At 41.8% G+C, this 21,280-nt stretch overlaps 1 protein-coding gene across 7 annotated transcripts in view; it reads left to right on the plus strand.

Moving 5' to 3' along the window:
• The window catches only part of sphkap (SPHK1 interactor, AKAP domain containing), a 123,562-nt gene that overhangs the window by 92,045 nt on the left and 10,237 nt on the right, over nt 1–21,280 (plus strand). For 5 of the 7 annotated variants that reach the window (XM_076892247.1, XM_076892249.1, XM_076892248.1 and 2 more), the window contains 5 exons: nt 3,020–3,122; nt 4,328–4,438; nt 19,407–19,466; nt 19,873–20,013; nt 20,997–21,249. In XM_076892247.1, the coding sequence (XP_076748362.1) occupies nt 3,020–3,122; nt 4,328–4,438; nt 19,407–19,466; nt 19,873–20,013; nt 20,997–21,249 (668 nt within the window). Of the gene's footprint in view, nt 1–307; nt 682–2,888; nt 2,909–3,019; nt 3,123–4,327; nt 4,439–19,406; nt 19,467–19,872; nt 20,014–20,996; nt 21,250–21,280 lie in introns of those variants that run through there. The other 2 variants (XM_004561399.3, XM_076892250.1) reach the window with 2 other exon arrangements.

Raw genomic sequence — 21,280 nt, forward strand, 5'->3', positions numbered from 1 at the left:
TGAGATAAAGCTAAAAGTGCTGAATTTTTCATTTAACATGAACCAGAGCTCCCAGGGGAATGCTTGTTGCCCCTTGCCTGCTGAATGTGTAAACTGTCTGGGCACCTGGCTCGCCATTTTGACATTTCGGGATAATAAGTCAAAAAAATTGTGCCTGCTGTTGGCTGGGATGCTCGCAAGTGTCAAAAATAATTACCGCCAGTAATCAAAAGCAGACAAAACAATTACACGCTTTAAGTTTAACAAGCTCGATGTGCTCGTGCATGGACGCGCGCGCGCTCTATCCGTGTCAAATGCCCTTGCCTGCGTCGTGCACCTCGTTACGTTTGATCCACGGGCTCCTGCGCTTCCACACGGCACAGACGCGCAGAGCGGACAGGCAAGCGCTGCTGCTGCTCATTCTGCTGCTGATTCCACGGGGGGAGGGGGGGCTCGTCACAGTCCCCATCCAGTCACGCTGAAACGGTGTGGGATTCCTTCACTCCTCGATCAGGGATGCGCATCTGGACCGGAGAGTGTCCAGGGGACAATTACGCGTCAAAGCGCTCCACTGTACCTCTTCTTGTCATCCTGCCCCCGCAGAGGAAATAAACACGTCGTCTGAGGACAGTTTGGCTGTTTTCTTTTTCTTTCTTTTTTTAATACAATGGCAGGCGCAAAGTGCCTTCTGAAGACGCCGAGGTAAGACGTCTTAATTATAGTAGCTTTAAAGAAAAATAACACATCGACGACCACATATTCCAAAACGAAATCTGTCTGTGCAGCAACTGATTTGAGAGCATGTTGTTCAGACTTTGTGGTGTTTTTCTTTCACTCGAGTGGAACTTTAATGTTTTTTAGGGGGGCTTCGCACAGAATTTTAATGTGATATTTTCGGATATGGTGTTTTAGGTAGTTTAAGTCTACCTACAACATGTGCCAGTGCGGCGTGTAATTTGTTGTATAGGCTCCAGGTGTACAACGTGGGGATTTCAGTGCTGTGCAGAGTGCTTGTTTACTGTGAGGGGGAAAAACGCACTAAATCCATGCAGTGTGACACCAGAGCTGCTTTCAGAGAAGGCTATTGGCTATTGCCAGTGCTCTGCCGTTAATAAGGTGTTTTACCCAGCCTGGCTTAGTTGATAGAAATGTCTGACAGTGGCAGCAGTCACGTTTCCAAATTTATTTATTTTTTTGCCCCTTCTTGGTAAGTTTTAGTCTTCTGCTTCATGTAGTCGAAGGTGAAATTGAAGGCTCGTGCAGTCTATAGATCTTAATTTGCCACGCTGGTTATTTTTAGTTGTGGAATCTCAAAGATAACGTCAAAAATTACCAGCTTGTGGACCAGTAAACTGGCCCGCTCATCCCTGAGCATGAAATCCTCAATCGTACAAGCTTTCATAGTGAATTACAGCAGCAGACCCGGGGAGGGTGACGTGTCTAAAAACCAGACATCGCAGGGGGTTAATTGTGTCCTCACTTCAGGCTGATGCCTGTTGGTTACCTCGGGCCCGGGAGCACTTGAGCGCACATAACTGTCAGTCATCACCGTGTCGTGATGGAGAGGTCGTTAGGTGCAAAGATTAGAAAGCAGGTCGCGCGTGACAAATCATTTCCCCTCGTCTTCAGTTTTCTGTGATAAACGCTCATCGTGTGCATGAAAACCACCAACAAACCGCTTTATGGCGTTTTTCCATTTTCGTTTCTTTCCCTTTAAAAGCGTTTTCCCGCGTCCATTTTTCACCCTGCATCCATCTAGTTTTGTGCAAGCATCCGACAAATTCACCGCAGAATCATTGCGTGTGTGTGTGTGTGTGTGTGTGTAATGGGTGTTTTGATGTGCGCCTTGCAGACACAGCAGCCTATTTAAAGCACGTCATATCCACTTATCTCCAGTACATTATTTTTATCTTATTTTGTTTTTTTCCTAGTGGTTCAGGACATTCACAGCAAACTCATTTTTCTGGTGACAGTTTATTTACATCAGACATGTTCATTAACTGCAAACGGATACAGTTGTGTGATTCCCCCGGGAAGGGGGGGGGGGGGGACTTTGGAAACAGAATGCTTTTAATTTGCTTTGAAATATGTGGATTATAGAAAAAAACAGCTGTTCCTATTTAAATATGCACCCCCAGCCTCTTCATTTTCCAAATTGATCCTCATAAATGCCATTCCGGATAAGCTTCGATTTGGCTTATCTCAGTGAAAGCATGCATAGAGGATAATGACGCCTTTCTGAGATTTTGGAGTTTGCGGTGTTTCGTCTCGTTGTGCACTCTGACAGGTACGCCCGTCACTACAGTTTGTCCAATAATTTTGTCCTGCGCTCCAAATAAAGGTCACATGTTGTGATCCTTTCCTGCTGCTGCTTTCCAAGTCAAATTTTTGGATCTGGCACAGAAGCTCTGATGTTTGGACGGTGCACTGCCATTGCTCCATGCTTGTTTGATATTAGTTTATTTCAGATAATGGAAACCACTTTAGAGTCTTGTGAATACCATGAAAGCCTCCTGCTAAAAGCAACAAAGGTTTGGCTTTACATTTATGCAGAATGTATTTGTATATCTCATTCTGGGGGAGAAGACCACTTTTTTTTTTTTACTTAACAAATGATGCGATAAAAGGGGTCTTGACATCCACAGACAATAAATAAATAATAAATCAACTTCAGTTATTCATTAGAAATGTCACTTTGGTTGGATATAAACTGTTACATTTTCTTGACTGTAGGATCAGGGCTCAGGCATGGGTAATGGCTTTGATCCTGTCTCGTTGGGTTATGAAGGGTCGAGCTGAAGTGAATGAAGTATTCGGTGCAGAATATTGAAATGCATCTCCCGTCTGACAATAACTGTTTGCTTAATTCAACAGATGAGTGTCCCAGCTTTACAGTTTGAGCAAATGTGACAGTCAATGGGCCGCTCCAGTAAGCCCAGATAACCGCTCTTTACCGATTCCAGATTTTTTTTTTAAAAAGGGAAGTCTTTGACGAGAACTCGCTCTGACAAAGTCAACTCTGTGCCCTTTTGCCTTGCAGTAACTTCCAGTCGTCTGCCATGTTTGAAGGCTCAGAGTCTATCGAGGTGGAGGGAGGCAGCACAGAGAGTGCAGTGCCATCGTCCATCAGCGCCTGTAAGAAGGTAAGACTGGGTGTTCAAAACCTGTCTTGGTCATAGCATCTTGGATATAACAGGATGGGGGGGGGGTTGCTTGTTTCTCAGCTCATGTTTCTGTGCACCTGTCTGTCATATTTGCCTTTCCATCAGTCTATATGTTTCTAGCAGTGCCAGAAATGTTCATTTCCTCCTCCTGGGTGCCAGTGACGCTCAGGGGTTGTGTAATAAGAGGAACAGTCAGGCCCCCCGGGTCAGCCCAGTAGATTTATCACATCCCAGTGCCACAGAGACAGGACGAGAAATAATACAGATCAGTGGGCTGAGGTGGTGGCTTAGATTGAATTTCCTTTCAAAGTGTGTGTACCGTAGATCTTTTGGGTGTGTGTGCCTGACTGTACATTATGTATGTGTGCTGGTGGAGTCTAATTAGCCTACTGCTCATGTTCTTAACTGACTTCCACCAAAGTGTCCTGTACAGACAGAAGGTGATATCTATCTTATAATTGGGCCTCTGGCTCCGCTGACCTGTGGCAGCAGCCTTCGATATTATCGCTCTCGGTGAGATCAGCTGACCCTGCGTCACTTTTACCTGGCTGAAGGCCTGCACAGATGGCCTGTTCCAGAGGGTGCAAGCATGGGGGGACATGGTTTGTCACTAAAAATACATAGTGAGAATGAACAACGCAGTCACGTGTCACAATAATTGCACAAGAATGCTATTAATGGATAAAATGTGATTTTAACCTTTTATCTGCTGCACTTGAGTAGTACAAAACAATCTTCTTTTACAAATAAAAGATCACAGATGCATTTAATGAGGTCAATACCAATTACTGTCATAAGAGGATCACTGATTTTTGCAACTGAGAGGTTATTAAAACAGCTTGGCCAGCAGTTACAACACACTAGATTATTACGGAGAAGAACATTATAAATAACCAGCTGCGTGATTTTACGTTTCATCCTAGGGTTTCATGAAAATATCACCTAAGGGAGGACACTATCTGTGACTGCTTAGTTGACAGATTTCTGATGCCTAGCTGCGGACACTTAAACTGAAATAAATGTCCTAGAGAAAGGTCAATTGATCCCATCCTCCTGAAGGGAAAGCAGAGTGGCAGATGAAAGTGGATGGGTGACTCAGAAAGTGTGTGTGTGGTGGTGGGGGGGTGGGTGTCATTCGCTGTGTGCGTTGGTGCATCTGAGTAGAGTTCATCTGTGTGCTTCAGGTTCTGTGCAGTAACAGTGTGCTGGACTCATCGGAGTACTGGCTGAGGAATGAAAAGGCTCTGTGCAGACTGGGCCTGCTGGATGACGACATGGAGGGCGGCTGCACCATGGTGAGTAGCATACGCGTTGGCAACAAAGTCTGACCACATCGGCTCTAGTGTTCAGTCTTTATGTTCAGCGATGGAAAGGAAACTGTTTGAAATTTAAGGCAGGAACGATGTGAAGGCCCATCTTCAGTCTGCTTCCACTGAGCGTGTCTTTAAAAACAGATATTTTACAGCAGGCTCGTGGTAGCTTCTTGTTGCTATTTAACTGAAAGGTTTTGCTCATAATCTACTCAGAAACTTTGAGTAGATACAAACTGCAGCTCTATTCTGCTTTCTGCTTTTGAAAGCTCACTTTAACGAGCAGGGTCTTTGATAATCATTTATCACTTTCAGTGACGTTACGTCTGTCGCGTGAACACTTTTCGCACGTCATTTCAATTTGCTGTTTTGTTCACTTTGTGAAATTGTAAATTAACAGAGTGCAAACACTGAGTGGAAGCCTTTTATTTTCCTTAGCGTCACTCTGTCTTATGAATTGTAAATTCAGTATGAATTACATTCAGGATTTGCATCTGTCAGGGGCTAAAAGGCACTTGGTTCTTGTTCGGGAATGGCCAGTGTTTGATCCTTCAAGCATATCAGTTCAATTTTACACCATCGTTGAAATGTGACATAAACTAGATCAACGCTCTTAATAAAATGCTTTACCCCGGAGTCTCACAATCTTTAATGTAGGTGGGACTCATTAAGGAAAGTAGCTGAAGTACACAATCTGTTCTCTCTAATAACACCAGCTGTTTCTCAATAAGAATGGCATATTCTTTCACGCTGTCACAGCCTAATAATAAGTCTACATTCAAGCCCCTCCGGGATAAAATTAAATTTCTTACCTTCAGCTGCAGATTATCTTATGACTCCCTGCTTCTTGACTTTTTCTTTAAAAAAAAAAAAAAAATCCCATTTATATGTAATCTACACATATTTACCAGGAGAATCCAAGCAACACTTCTAAATCACCGGTCACATCTTGCAGCCTCATCTCATTGACTGCAGGACCAGCTCTATGGACCAAAAGCTGCTTTGCTTTCCACGTCTACAAGTTCTAATGATTCTGTCAGTTTATAGCACGCAGGTCATCTGCAGCGAGTTGTCATTACGTTTTTATACATGATGTACACATTCAATGTCATTTTCTGTCTGAATGGTACTGCATCCCACAATCACATAAACAGACAGTTCCCTTGTGCAAAGTTGATGTTGGATTGCACCGATTTGTGAATAACAAAGCCAATATTTACGGGATTGACTGTCCAACATGCTCTGTCCACTGAATATTTCCAGTAGTTTTTGAAGTGGAATTTAATTTCCTGATGTGCATTTTCTGATGTGAGGAAGGGCAGTCGTAGAAAATATCCCAAACTGATTCTCCCCAAATCATCCAGATTGTAGGTGTAAATGTTCTTAATGGTTAACATGATAAGCACTACATCACCATGTTAGAATCACTGATAATTATTATTATTATTTTATTATCGCCATGCTAAACTGCAGTGTCACAGACCTGCCGTGGATTTTTATTGTTTTATTGCTACTTCTGTTGCTCTCAGTTCACAGCACATTTTTGAGGTTAGCGTTGGGGGTTAAAGTGGGATTTGACAGGTGTGTCTGCAGTGAAACACAACAAACAGTAACAGGGTTTTCAAGCCTTAGCTAACCAGTGCCATTGAACTTACTACAGTTTATCCTCGCTACTGAATCAATACACGAGCAAGAGTTACTTTTAATTTCTATAATTATCTCTGTCACAGGCTAAGATGGTCAGTTTTATGTAGCTAATGTAAGTGGCAGTAATACACCACTTAATAAGCAATAAAGTGCTTGCACATTGTTTTCCCCCATCCATAAAAGATGCCTCGAGTGCTTGGTAATCATTACCAAGGTAACAGGAATAGCAGTAATTTAGCAAAGAGCACCGTTCTCACACTCATGTCACACTTCGGAAGTGTGAGCAGCTGCATGCTGAATTGAATGTTCCTGCAACCACCCGACATGAGCGGCATTCTTGTAGATGATGTGCACAAGCTTCGAACAACTGTGTTTTGTCAGTTTTCTATTTCACCGAGATCCCAACATTCCTGTGTTTCACATACTGATCCTGCATTTTTCATCAAAAAGCTGTTTAAGGTCGCCATCAATTTAAGCCAACTTGCTTCAGTTTGGTTGTCTTTCACAAACAAAACATTTGAACAGCAGTTGGTTAGGGTTTCAGAGCTGTGTCTCTGAGATGATCCTATTATCTACTGGGGTTTTTGAGTGTTTGCCTTATAGGAATTACTTAGACATACACTGACCCTTTTTTTTTATTTTTTATTATTATCTTTGAGCATGTTTAATAATAAAAATAATCCAAAGTAACAGAGTTGCAAGATTACATAGGAAAAGAAAAAAGGACGAGATGAAAACATGTCTACTTTAAGTTTAATAGATTTATAGAGGGCTGATGATCTGTACATCGCTCAAAATGCACCTGTTATCCACTGGTTGCGCAACCATGAAAAAATAAGTACATGCATACAGTTTTCATAGGAGTTAAAAGGACAAGTGGCAGCCACTTTCTGCTAATCAGATGCACTTGAATCATCAGCAAGTGTGCGCACCTCTATCAAATCAGAAAGATTGGCAGTTTCTTGGTCTGTAGCATCAATCCAGACACAAACTGCAACACAAGACAATCCAGGGGTGGATGTCGCAGCAAATTCACCTTAAGGTCAGACGGTGTAATGCTCAGAGCAAGCGTAAAAAACCCCAAATGTGTTAAATATTAAAGTTCAAGACAGTACAATTAGAAAAAGACTGAACAAGAACGGCTTGTGCGGGAGGGTTGCCAGGAGAAAGTCTCTTCCTCTCCTAAAAGAAGATGGCAGCACAGCTTAGGTTTGCAAAGTCACATGTAAACTAAAGACCTCAGGAACAGTGTCTATTGGACAAACAAGATCAAAGTGGAAATGTTTGACCATAATGCAGAGCGCCATGCTTGGCAAAAACCAACCACAGCATATCATCACAAACATCTCATACCAGCTGTTAAGGTGGAGGGCTGATTATATTTTGCTGCCAAAGGATCTGGATACCGCAAAATTACTGACCCAACCATGAACTTTGTACAGCAGATATGTCTCTGCTAAGGTTCTGAGTCATCCAGGTCATTTTAGTCTAAGGAGGTTGGAAAGAAAAGCATCTGGACTTAAGAGCTGAAAGGTCTTCAAGGAAACTTATCCAAGAAGCTTCTTCAGTTCTAAGAGCGATTGGTGGAGAGTCCCAGATTTTAAGCCCTATGGGAGTGTACCCAAGTGGGTCCCAAGAGGACCCCCTAATGATCCTCTACCTAGTCACACGAGCCAAGGTGTGAAAACGGGCGTGGGTCACAATCAGCCAAGGTTTCAGGTGAAACCTAGCCCCACCCTATCATGTGATTTTCTGAGGTCAAATGGCCCAAGTTGTGAGTGGGTGCTGAGGCTTCTGGGAAGGGATCTCAAAACTGGATTATAGATGGCAGACAGTTGGTGTCATAAGACACAGGCCTCTGTTCAAAGATGGTCATTCGCAGTGGACATAGATGGCTTCTTTCACTCTTCTCAGATGATTTGAAAGAGGAGTCTGGGAGCATCTGGGAAGTCCAGATGCATTTCTTTCCAAGCTCCTTAGACTTTGCAGAGCAAAGTATTCAAATGCGAGGCTGTCTTTCTGACAGCTAAAACCTGGCCATAACTGGATCGTGCAACAGGACAATGAATCCAAGAACACCAGCAAATGGAGAAAAACAAGAATCAAGTTGCTGCAGTGGCCCAGTCAAAGTCCAAACCTCAACCTGATTGAAATGTGAAGAAAGCTTATATATGCATAAATGCCTGTAAATGATGTGAGGGACGGAGGGACTTTTTTTGCTTTCCATGAAAAGCTGTGTGTGACCAGTGCCAACATGAAAATAAAGACGACTCTGCAGAAGACTATTCTCAAGCTCCTACCTGAGTTTATGCAGACAGTGTTAATTTTTCTTCCATATAACGTAAGCCCTAGCATCTTAATCTTCAGGTTTTGTATAAATAATACAATGGCCATTTGTTTTCTTTACTCTACTGTTTTCTATGAATCAGAGGAAAACGTTAATACGACTGCAAACAGATGAGACCCGTCCCCTTGGAGCAACGCTCTCGGACTGCAACATGACAAATCGCTCTCGTGACTCTCAATTCACCGTTCAGCTTTTCTGCAGCTTGCACAGAGAATCAGTCAAACTGGAATTTACAGTTAATGCCATCATAAAAGAAGCACAGGGATGAAAATGTACTTTTATATACAAATATGTACAGTTTAAACCTTGATATCCAAAGGCCAACAAGTCTATGAGGTTAAGTTTTCTAAGGAATGATCGCTTGAGTGAGGGAAAGGGGGAAAAGCATCAGTGTTTGTGTGTTTAGGAACAGGAGTAGTCTAAAATGAGTGTGGAAGGCCAAAAACTGTGAGCTAAATAAAAGATAAAAGCTCTGGATTTTCTGTGTTTCGCTCCATAATCCACCTCTGGCTGCATCGCGTTGTCACCTTTGATCATTCACTCATGTTTTAATGCATGAAGTCACAGAGAAGTGTCATGTTGCTGCGATAGTCACACTGAATTTCATCACACCCCTGAGTGCTCTGACAAGATGAGCGTTTTGAAGAGAAATGCAGCACCTAATTTTTTTTCTCATTTGCGAGGCAAATTGTTGCTTAACCTCTGCGAATTTCTATTGTTCTATCTGCTACTTGCATTTATTTACCAACATGATTTAAAACTAAGCTGTTCATAAAACTCCAGCAATAAAAGAAGAATTAGAGAGAGCAGAAGTCCATATATTTAAACTATTGTCGGCACTTTTCACATGCAGGAAATGTTTCCCAAACTGACACGAGAAGTTTAGGTTAGCCTTCAGAGCCTCTGCCGAACACTTTCCATTCCTCTCTCCATCCATCTTCCCCTTTGAACTGCAGTCCATGTAGGAAAATGACCTATTCATCACGAGACTCAAACACTTCTCACTTGGGTAGTGTGTCGTGTCCTGACCTTTCCCTTCCTGACAGAGAGAGAAGGGGGGGACAGAATAAATATGCCATCGGCCACGGCAGCAGCGCTGACTTAAAGCAGGATCGGAGCAGGAAACAAAACCTCCTTCATCCAAGACTTAAACCACTTCTCGCAGTTTCTTCTTTAGACTGTCTGTCTTTTTTGACAGATTTTTGCTTATGGTGCAAAGCTGTGGTCTAAAGTCCTCCTATTTTTTTGTCTTTATATTAGATTGTGTGTCACTAAGTCTGAATATTTATAGTTGAGGCGAAGATGAATTTGTCTGCTCAGGGGCAACAGTGCAGAGGCATCCAAGATTTATTTCCCTCCCTCTTCCCAAATTGTTTTGAGAGACACTGTATTTCCAAAAGTATCTGCTCACCTGCCTTCAAACGCACATAAACTAGAGCGACATACCATTCTTAATCCATAGTGTGTTGGAAATCTAGTTTTTAGTGCATGTTTATTTAATATTGATCGTATAGTCTTAGTTCAACGTGTAGCTTGGACGGGGTCTTGTTTAGGTGATGTGTAGCTGTCTCTGGAGCTGGAAGCCAGCCTAATGTGCAGTAACACATTTGGGAGGTGTGTAATTTTATGCACTGGCTTAATATCGTGCGTTGGCTTTAGCACAGTGACTTCACAAATTTAAAACAATGCATTTTGAACGTGGACGCACGCGTTTCTCTTAGCCTAGCAAGGTGACAATAGAGATAGTAAAAGCAGTGGAGGAGGAAAAAAAATATGAAAATGATGGCTAATAATGAAATTGCTTCAAAGCACTTATATTTACTGTAATGTCTTATTTAACAGATTTAATATTAGTATGACTACTGTGTTTCTGTGGCTGCGTACCAGAAGGGATTTGGGGTTGGTGATAATAGGATTACATTTCTGGAGAGAGGAAATGGGAGTGTAACTGTACAACAGATGTAAATAGAAATAGCATTGATTAACTTCCTACGCACTCTCATCCAGTGATAAAGCCAAATCATTCTTTGCATTGCAAACTTTGTGATAAACTGTATTGTTAGCTCATCTCAGCACTTCTCCAAATGTGTAGACACAATTGAATGTATGCGTTTCAAAAACTGAAGCATCACCTACCCGGGGCCTTCAGAGACCTGTAACCTACTCTTAGTCATTTTCACCTCAGTCCTTTAAGGTTTGAGATCACTTAAAAGATCCTACTGACATGTTTCCACCTGTATTTACTGAAAAATATGACCCTTTGGTGAATGTATACATCTGTCAACCCAACTGACATATATAGTAAGAAGAATCAGAAGACGACAGCTGTATTTGTCGCCTTTCTGATTTCTTAGTTTTTTTGCGTCACACTTAAATGTTTCAGATCATCAAACAGATTTTGACAAAGCTACTCAAACCTACCTGCCCTGTGTAAAAGAGCATTGTCCTGCCCTTGTCCTCTAAACCTAATGACTGGTTCTGCCAATCTTGGCAGCAAGAACTGCAGTCAAGACATTTTGTGTTAACTGGCAATGGTTTTAATTCAGTCACATTGGAGGGTTTCCCCATTTTCTGGTAGCGAGCAGAATTCATGGTTCCATGAATTACAGCCCAGGTCTTAAAGCAGCAAAGCAACCCCAGAACCATGTTTGCCTGTTGGTATGATGATCTGTTTATGAAATGCTGTGTTAGTTTTACAGCAGATGGAACAGGACTCAGGCGTTCCAAATACTTTAGGGGTTGCCTTATCAGTCTTAGGATCATCATTGACGGGTCTTTGTTTTTCTCATTGGGACTCTCCGTTGGAAGCCATTTTTGCTCAGTGTCCTTTTTTTATTGTTGAAACACAGACTTTGACCTTAACTGTGACACGTGAGTCCTGCAGTTCTGTAATGTTGTTCTGGCTTCTTTTGTGACCTCCTGGATGAATTATCAATGCACTCCTGGAGTAATTTTGGTGGACCGCCCACTCCTGGGAAAGTTCACCACCTTTCCAAGTTTTCTCCATTTAAGGATAATGGCTCTCACTGTAGTTCAGTGGAGTCCCAAAGCCTCCAGATAACTTTTTCCAGACTGATCGATGTCAGCTTTGTTTTTCCATCTGTTTCTTTAGATCATGCCTTTTGAGATTTTTGAGTCTATTCACTTTGTCAGGTTCTATTTAAAGAATTTCATGATTCAACAGGTCTGGCAGTAATCAGGCCTGGGTGTGGAAAGCTAGCAGCTACCTTTTCATACAGTGTTTGTTTTTGTTTTTTCCTCTCAATAAATGAAATCATAATTTAAAAACTGAATTTTATATTTACTCAAGTTATTACTCAAGTAAACTTGTTTGTGCTGAAACATGTAAGTGGCAAGCGAACAAATACTTTTTCACAACATTGTATGTAGCATTCTTTTAGCCTGGGGCGCTAAATTCAGCAGCTCACTGCCAAGCAGTGATCGTATAACACTGCGTGATTCAGCAATAGAAAGGCACAGCTGTTTAAAATTAACCTCTTTTTCACGTCTGGATTTGAGAATAGTACATGTTGTTGCTTTGTTGTTGTTTTTTTATTTTAAAGCTATATCTGATCACGCATATCAAATAGGAAGCGACTAAGCCTGGCCAGTCTCGGTGTGCAGCATGTGTTCTTTTCCTTTATGGCCTCGTGGACAGCTGATGTTATGCATTTTATAGGCAGGTACTTAAATGTACGACCACAATTTCAGGCTGTTTATAATCATCAGTCTGTGTGAACAGCATGCCTGTCTGGTCTCAACACCAGCACAGTGTAGCTTGCAAAATTAATATGGCAGAGCCACTGAGCCTTGCTGTTCTCCCCCCCCTCCCTCAAAAACGTAGTTTGCATTCACCTACACTTAAAATGGATTATAATTAAAGTTGCCAGCTACCGAGATAAGTCAAAACGCATTACAAGAAAGAAATAAAGGAAGCTTGGGACCATGTCCATGTGTTTCCTTGGGACCATGTCCATGTGTTTCCTTTTTTTTTCCTTTTTTTTTTTTCTTCTTTTTAATTACACCACCAGTGGAAACGAAGGACATGCAAAATATACCTGCAGGACAACTGCATAAAAAGACCAAAGTAAATGTTTGACAAGTACTACTATTTATGTAGTATTATTTCAGTAATTAGTTCACGTTTGTGGAATTTATTGTTAGTTTTTTGGGGGGAAAGATGAGGAGAAAGCGTAAATAGGGTTGTTCAGGATATATGTATTTTAAGGCAATGATGAAAAAAAAGAGCCACTCTTAAAAGAGAAAGAGGAGACAGCAGAACCAAGAGCAGCAGCAGCTGTGTGTAGGAGGATCAGAGTAGGGAGTAGAGAGGGGGGCTGCTTTGGAGGAACGAGGCTTTGATGGACAAAGGACGCAGAATGTTTGTAATGATTTCTTATATTGACCATGTCTGTGCACATAATGTTGTCTTGAAACTCTATCTGTAAAGTGTGTGTGTGTGTGTGTGTGTGTGTGTGTGTGTGTGTGTGTGTGTGTGTGTGTGTGTGTGTGTGCGTGCGCACTAGTACAAAGAAAGAAATGTGCTTGCTTGACAGTTTGGCTAAATAGGATTTTATGCATAAATAAGTCAGGACAATTGTACCCCTGTGCAGGATGTGTGCATGCCTGCAGAGTTGGGGTCATAGATGGACACTCACTATAAATCTAACTGTATCATACAGAAGCTAAAACTGTACAACTGCCCTGTGGACAATTTCAGCATGTTGACAAGTATTCTGTGTTTAACATTTATTTTGTCTGTATCAGGCAATCCTCCGCACATTCACACACTACATTCCTATAGGCTCAAAATGGAGGGGTGATATGTTATGCTAGTGATCATCAAACAATTCTCTGTAAATGAGACATGTACCTGTATAAAGGTTAAATCAAAGAAAAATGTAATCTCTGATCAGCTACACCATAAAAAGGCCCCCAAAAATAGCCAATGGTCCGCTTGTTTGTTAAGCAGTATCAAACATTTCACAAGGTTAATTCCAAAAATAAATGTGCAATTTAACACATGTTTGGCTTCAAAGTTCAGTATGTGACTTGTTTTTCCTTAAAGTCTGTTAAAACAATGGCGAGGACATCTAGCACCTAAGCTCGCTGGTAAAACTGAAATTTGTTTTCCTTCTCTAGTAAAGGTCATCTCTGACCGTTTTGGTGGTCTGTCAGCACAGGTGGTCAGAGTCACCCCGAGTTCCCACACTGACCACCTGGGCTGAAGCCGAGCACAGCTGTAAATTTTCACGGGTTGAGCACCTAGTGAAGCACGAACGCGTGGGGAGACGCTCAACAGCAGGTCTTAGCCAGAGTTCTGACACGAACACGAGCCTGCGTGTAGACGTGCACACCCTTAAAAAAATTTACAATTTATTTTCACAATACTCTTAAATCACACCGTTACTTTCTGTGAAACAGCTGTTTGATAGAAATGAACCCTTTTGGCTTTTTCTTTTCTGAAAGCTCTCGTTGCTTTCACTGTTGCTCCTGGTTCAGTTTGGTAAGGCAAGGCAAGTTTATTTGTATAGCACAATTCAACAACAAGGTGATTCAAAGTGCTTTACAGAGACATTAGAAACAAGAACAAATAAAAAGCATAATTTAAAATTGAATAAAACAAGCAAATAAACTAATTAACAAACAAACAAACGTATATAAAATCAAAACAGATACAATCAGAACAGTAGATAAAATCAGTAGTTAAATGTAAGTTTTGAAATTTAAGCTTAAAGTGTGGATTTGGTGCTTTATTCAAATGCAGCTGAGAACAGGTGAGTCTTCAACCTGGATTTAAATAAACTGAGTGTTTCAGCTGATCTGAGGCTTTCTGGGAGTTTGTTCCAGATATAAGGAGCATAAAAGCTGAATGCAGCTTCTCCGTGTCTGGTTCTGACTCTGGGAACTGATAAAAGACCGGATCCAGATGACCTGAGGGATCTGGATGGTTCATATTGGGTCAGGAGGTCATTGATGTATTTTGGTCCTAAACCATTCAGAGCTTTATAGACCAGCATCAGAATTTTAAAGTCTATCCTCTGACGGACAGGCAGCCAGTGTAAGGACCTCAGAGCTGGACTGATGTGGTCCACTTATTTGGTCTTAGTGAGGACTCGAGCAGCAGAGTTCTGAATGAGCTGTAGTTGTCTGACTGATTTTTTTTAGGTAGACCTGTAAAGATGCTGTTACAGTAATCAAGCCTACTAAAGATGAATGCATGGACTAGTTTTTCCAGGTCCTGTTGAGACATCAGATCTTTTATCCTTGATATATTCTTGAGGTGATAGTAAGCTGACTTTGTTATTGTCTTAATGTGTTTTTCTAAGTTTAGGTCTGCATCATCACTACACCCAAATTTCTCGCCTGGTTTGTGGTTTTTAGATGTATAGATTGAAGTTCTCTGGTGACCTGTAATCGTTTTTCTTTGGCGCCAAAGACTATTACCTCAGTTTTGTTTTTGTTTAGCTGGAGAAAATTGTGGCACAACCAGTCATTGATTTCCTCAATGCATTTACCAAGAGCCTGTACAGGGCCTCGGTCTCCTGGTGACATTGTGATATATATTTGTGTGTCATCTGCATAGCTGTGATAGTTTATTTTGTTGTTGTTTATAATCTGTGCCAGTGGGAGCATGTAGATGTTAAACAGAAGGGGTCCCAAGATGGAACCTTGGGGAACTCCACATGTGATACTTGTCTGCTCAGATGTGAAGTTACCTATTGATACAAAGTATTTCCTGTTTTCTACGTATGTTTTGAACCAGTTTAGTACAGTTCCTGAAAGACCCGTCCAGTTCTCCAGTCGTTTGAGTAATATGTTGTGGTCAACTGTATCAAATGCTGCACTGAGATCCAGTAAAACTAGGACTGACATTTTTCCACTGTCTGTATTCAGACATATGTCATTAAACACTTTGGTCAGAGCGGTTTCAGTGCTGTGGTTCTGTCTAAAACCTGACTGGAAGGCATCGTAGCAATTATTCTGTTTTAAGGTAGGTAGCAATCAGCTGGTGAAAGCAGCAGTCAAATCTCAGACGGAGAGGGAGTATTGATCTAAGACCCATGAGGTGGTCAGACACTCCAAATGAGTGTTAGTATGCTCTGCGGCTGCTCAGCGGGCTCAATAAACCACCTCGAAGGTGATTATTGTAAATGTCAGCATGTCCAAGGTTTGTTACTCCATCAGTTAGTGGAACTTTAACCATGAACTTCACTTAGAAAATGAATATAATTAGTGATAAGCTACCTTTATCCGTTAATCAGCTTCACTGCATATTTGAGTCAAGAGATTTGTACACGTCGTTCCTGATGCAACCCCAAATAGGTTTGTATCTCCTCCCAGGTCTAAACCACTACACTATGAAGCCATAATGTAACTACTGATATAAAATATAAGTCAAAGCTAATAACCTCTTACTACTGGCTGTTGCTCAAAACTGGAGCCCATTATTCTTCATCACGTTCTAACATCAAACCATTTCTTTGTCCTCTTTATCTCACCCACCTGGTCAGTCCTTCAGAGACGGGCTGATGCACCTGCGTGTTGTCCACTATGTCTGATAGAATCAGAGCATGTCCCTGCTCTTGCGTCACCATGAGACGGCTGAATGGTCCTCTCCTTTCCCAAATGTAGAACAACCTCATCTCGACTCTCGCCGTCTGATAGTGTTAAATTGCTTCAGTCCCCTCTCAAGGTCACGGGTCTGGATCGCTCTATTTGTTCTGCCTGTGGGTTGTGCGCAGGCGACGTGTTGGTAGACGGGTGGGAGATGTCGTGGTGGCTTTCTCTGGGAACATTTCCAAATAATCAGCACAAGCGAATACTGCTGAGACATTCATAAGCTAGGGAACGGAACCGGCTGTTCATCCCGTGATGAGCAAGTGGACAGGAAGTGAAAAACTGCAGACACAAAACCAAACACAGTGAAAGAAGTTAAAAAAATCAATTATCAGCCTCCTTTTTGGATCAGATTAGGTTCAGCATGTGGAAATATTTTTATACTGGTGTGTAATCTAATGCCTGATGTGCATCTCACTGGCATTTAACGGCAATTGTGACAACAGAAAAGGTCGTCATCACGCCCTGTAAACTGATCTGAAAAGACGAGCAAAACGGCAAACTGCTTTCACTCCTCGCTGAGTAGATTGCTCTGATTATTTTGATAGTGAGTCAGCAAAGGAGAATGTTATAGGTGACACATGCGGCCCGTGAAGGGCACCAGACAAACATAAATGAATGACTAAATATCCATCCATCCATAGTTAAATAAAAATCCACCATCCTCATCAGGGTGCGACTGGAGAGACTTTTCATAGATTCTGTCATTGTCAGCTGCCATTAACTTCACATCTTTTCTGTTTGGCTGAATCTGTTTTCGAGCAGCATTTTTCATCCTATTAGCCTTCATAGTTTAGAAATCATTGTTTGACTGGAAGATAGCAGATTGAAGGTGAGGGGGGAATTGGCCTTTCTGAATGTGTCACATTATGCTTTTGGCTGAAGGATATTTTGACTGCTTCCATCTGACTTTGCAGACAGGTTTTTGTTTTTTGTCACTGCCCTTTCTTTGAAAGTTATCAGTCTTTTGTTTCTTTTAACTCTACCATTTTCTTTGATGAAGAAGCCCTGACTGTGTTTTTAAAGATGGCAAAAACAGCAGAAGCAAATCCTCATGTTGGAATATAAACTCATGAGTACATTGGCCTATTTATCGCAGCAGTTGTTGCTTCACTTTAACATCTGCAGCTAGAAAATGTGACATTATTTCCCCCCAAAATTACCCAAAAAAATACATGTGGATCTGTTGTGGCTTCTATACTTTGACACTGCTTTCTGGGACTAGATCTTCTTTAAGCAAACACAGATAAATGAGGAAAAGATGAAAGTCGTGAGGTATGTGTGCCGTCTCACAACTGCTGCTTAAAAGCCTAGCAGCAAACGCCAGGCACACCTCAGGAGGTTCAGGGGAAATTATTTCAAACTGTGATGGGCGTCAAAATGTGGTTATTTGAATCTATATTGTTTTTGCAGGTCTGTAGAGGAAAGAATGGGGTTAGATATCAGCAGGTAGAGCAGACGTGGAGGTGGCGGCAGTGAAAGGGAGAGCTAGCAGTATTCTCTCCCCCCCACCCCCAAGTTCACTGAGAGAAGAGAAGATACCACAGTAACTAAGAATGACTAAATTAATGAGCAACCAACAGATGGTTAGATGTTAGACACTGTGACCTTTCATGATCCTAAAAAAATCAACAAGAGCCAATTTTTTTTTTTTTTTTTTTTTTTTTTTTTTTTAAATGAAAACAAACTAGATTTGGTTATTCGTTTTTCTGTTATCTACAATCCCACAGGGATTTGTGAGGACACAAAATATGCAAACCTTAGGTGGAACCAAATACTGAACATAATCCAACAATAGGTGCAACTGAATATGTCCAGTAACTGTGGATCAGTCCTTTGTTGGAGTTTTTGGCTTGTTCTCTGTATAAAACAGCTCACTGTACAGCTTCAGCTCTAGGATGTTGGTAGATTTCCTCACTCGAACTGCTTCCCTCAGGTCCTTTTATGTAATTTCTGTTTGATTACGGTCACGTTACAAAACGTTAACTTTATGCCCCTTATCTATCTTCTATAAAACCACTCGCATCCTCAGGGTGGCTGTTTGCCGCATGACCCACTTTCTCTATTGCTTCAATTCATATCCTGACATTTTCATTTGGAGTTTGCTGCTACGATTCAGAATTCATTGTTCCATCAATCGTGGCGAGCAGCCCTGACCGAGATGTAGCTCAGTCAGCCCAACGCATGGCACGGACATAACCGGGTTTCCCCTTCTCCAAACATAAACTGTTTGGAGGATTTTTTTTTTTTATTTTTATTTTTGTCACATCCATACACAAGACATTCTTTAACAACCCTCTGGCTTGCCACCATGACCTTTAAATGCAAACTGCAGACAGGCTGGACGATTCTGTCAGGAGAGCAGCATGTTCTCCATGCAGGGCTGCAAGGAGTACATACAGAGCAGGAGTCAACAAGAGTTGCTTCCCTGGATTCCTTTGTGACCTCCCAGACTATTACACACCTTTTTCTTCTAGTGGCTTTTGTCGATCAAGCGCGGGGTCACCCTCCTCTTGAATTTCCTTCATTGTATTTCTGTGAAATTGCCTTTGTATTATAGTTATTACAGTAATGCTCTCATATATGCCCATCTGTTAAACAGAAACGGAACAGCCAATCACATCAGGCCAATAACTGAAAACTACTGGTTCTAATTTTACCTTGCTAATCCTGAATGTTTTCATACTTTCCATTAACAATGACAGATATGTAATACTCTCTGAGTATCTATAATTTCCTTCTCTTAAATTATGAAATCGTGATTGCATTGCAAACATATCGCTCTGCCCAAGGCACTTCGAAGCACCCTGCACATTCATATTGAGTAGGGGTGCTACTCAAGGTGAACTGCACTCCCCTTCCAATGCTGTTGCAGCTGAGCTGTATTCATTTAGCCACACAGGACAAACTTGGCTGCGCCAACTTAGAGCAGAGGTTGTATGCTGCAGAATCAAACAGCAGCTATTGGACAGTCCCGGGGTCCCAGTACTGACATGAGAACTCCATCACATTAAACCTGCAGTCAGAGCCGAGGGAACGCGAGACCGGCAGGGAATGAAAGACGGGGACTATGACAGGCACGCTGTGAAAGCGTGGAGACAGCTGAAGAGGAAAAGCAAAAGAGGAGACATGGGGAAAGAAAATCATTTCTGGTTTACACCTGCTCCTACCAGCCCCTCTGAGACAAGAACATCTCCTTAGAAAGGCCTCTGTCAATATGACAATGTGGTGGCCTGAACAGACGGCTTCTGTAGTGTAGCTGATGGACAGGCAGTGCAGAAACTTCAAAATTACTGTAAAATCCCGTCATCCTGACGCCCTCTTTTTCTTCACTCTCAGGTCTGTTTTGTAAATCTGGACCCACAGAAAACTGACTGTCGTGATGACAAAAGCGTCAAGGTGAGCAGATTTCTCCTCCACCCTCATTTGTTCTCTCCTTGCACCCCCCCCCCCCCCCCCCCCCCCCTTCCTTCCCACTTTTCATCTCTCAGGAACTCTGGTCCTTGTATTTCACATACGATACATACATTGGCTCAGTTGCCATGGATTCAAGATCATTACCCAGAATTAGAGGGATGATTTGTGTAGAAAATATGCAGATTTTGCAGTCTTTTGCAGCTGGCGGTGGTGGGCGATCAATGATCATTCCACATGGTTCAAGTCCTCTCACAGGAAGAATTTTATAATTATGTGTCTCTGACTTGGAACCGCAGAGAGCACATTATGTTCAGCTTTGAAGTGACTTGACTAAACGCTTTGTTGTTATCATCTAGTATTGTCTCTGTGCTTGGATTGTGTCTTGCAGAAATTGGCATCTGTGTCTCCAGATCTGCCAAAGCTTGTTGAGTTACTGACCGTCCACCAGCCGAAAGAAAATGAGATCCTACTGCTGGGTGGATTAGAAGCCACAGAAGCTTGCCAAGCGCACCCACACCCCTCAGCTCAGGTAAGTTTGTAGTGGTTTTCTATTCGTTACAAGTATTTCCAGCCTTTGGATTGACTGGCCGAGAGCACAAGCTGTTCTCGTACAGCAGCGCTGTGCGATTTAGATGTGAACCTTTTGTGCTGGGAAAAAGACCCCACATGAGGGAGTCCATTCGTTTTATGGAGCAATTCTTCCATTTTTAGTCTAGTAAAAGCATGTCTTCATCTTTTGAGGCACACTGCTAGCTTGGCAAACACCAACTTCAGGTTTGACTTTTATTTTTGTGCAAAAAAAGCGATGCATGTGTTCCAAATATAGTCATGTGAAAACTGGGCCGGTAACAGACAACTGGATTCAAAGTATGTCTGAATACAAAGCAGCAAACATCAAGAGTAAAACATTTCCATAAAAAAAAAGTCTGATAAAAAGACATTTGGTTTGAACTTTTTCGATGCAAAGGATGCGTTCACACTTAATTCATCCAGACGCTACCGCAAATATGACTTTGTTCAGCAGGTGCGTGTAAAGAAAACACACCTGCAGGTACCGAGCAAAAAGTCGCTTTTTAATTCCATACTCTGAATTTTTAAACGGCAATAAAAATTACATACAGACACGTAGCTAACTAATAAGCCTTTCTGTTGGTGTATTTGTCATTAAATAAAAAATCCCCTGTTGCGGTTGCTTTTTTGAAGCTCATCCAATAAATAAATGTTTAAAACTGCTGTGAGAATCAATAAACAGCCCTATAGGAGCCTACACAGCCTATTAAACTTTCATTAGCAGGTCCGAAGCAATTAATAGTATATCAAATATATGGAAGAAAAACAGGCAATAGAGCTGTATAATGTTTTAAGAGATTTATAGTAAAGTTTGTGACTATGTGTTAACTGTGCTTACCTATGTGTTGTCTGTAGTGGGTTTTTTAATACTTTAAGACCTTTGGACACATTATATATTGAGTATGTGTGAGCGTACATGAAAGTTGTCCGTGCTTCGTTCAGGGTGGGCAGAGATGCACAGGTGTGTGCCTGCTTCAGTGTTCAGGAAAGAGCCAGCCTGGTAGCATCATCTTTGAGATCAACAAGTTCCTGATCGGCCTGCAGTGGGGAAAAGAGCGACAGTGTCAGCAGGGCAAAGCGGCTGGACAGCGCCTCGATGATGACACCAATCGCTCTATCTCGTCCATAGAGGAAGACTTCCTGACGGCCTCAGAACACTTGGGAGATGACAGCGAGGACGACGGCTTCAGAAATGGTGAGTACAGCAGGGTTTGTTTTCAGCTGGG

This window comes from Maylandia zebra, linkage group LG14 (genome assembly GCF_041146795.1).
Source record: "Maylandia zebra isolate NMK-2024a linkage group LG14, Mzebra_GT3a, whole genome shotgun sequence".
NCBI lineage: Eukaryota > Metazoa > Chordata > Actinopteri > Cichliformes > Cichlidae > Maylandia > Maylandia zebra.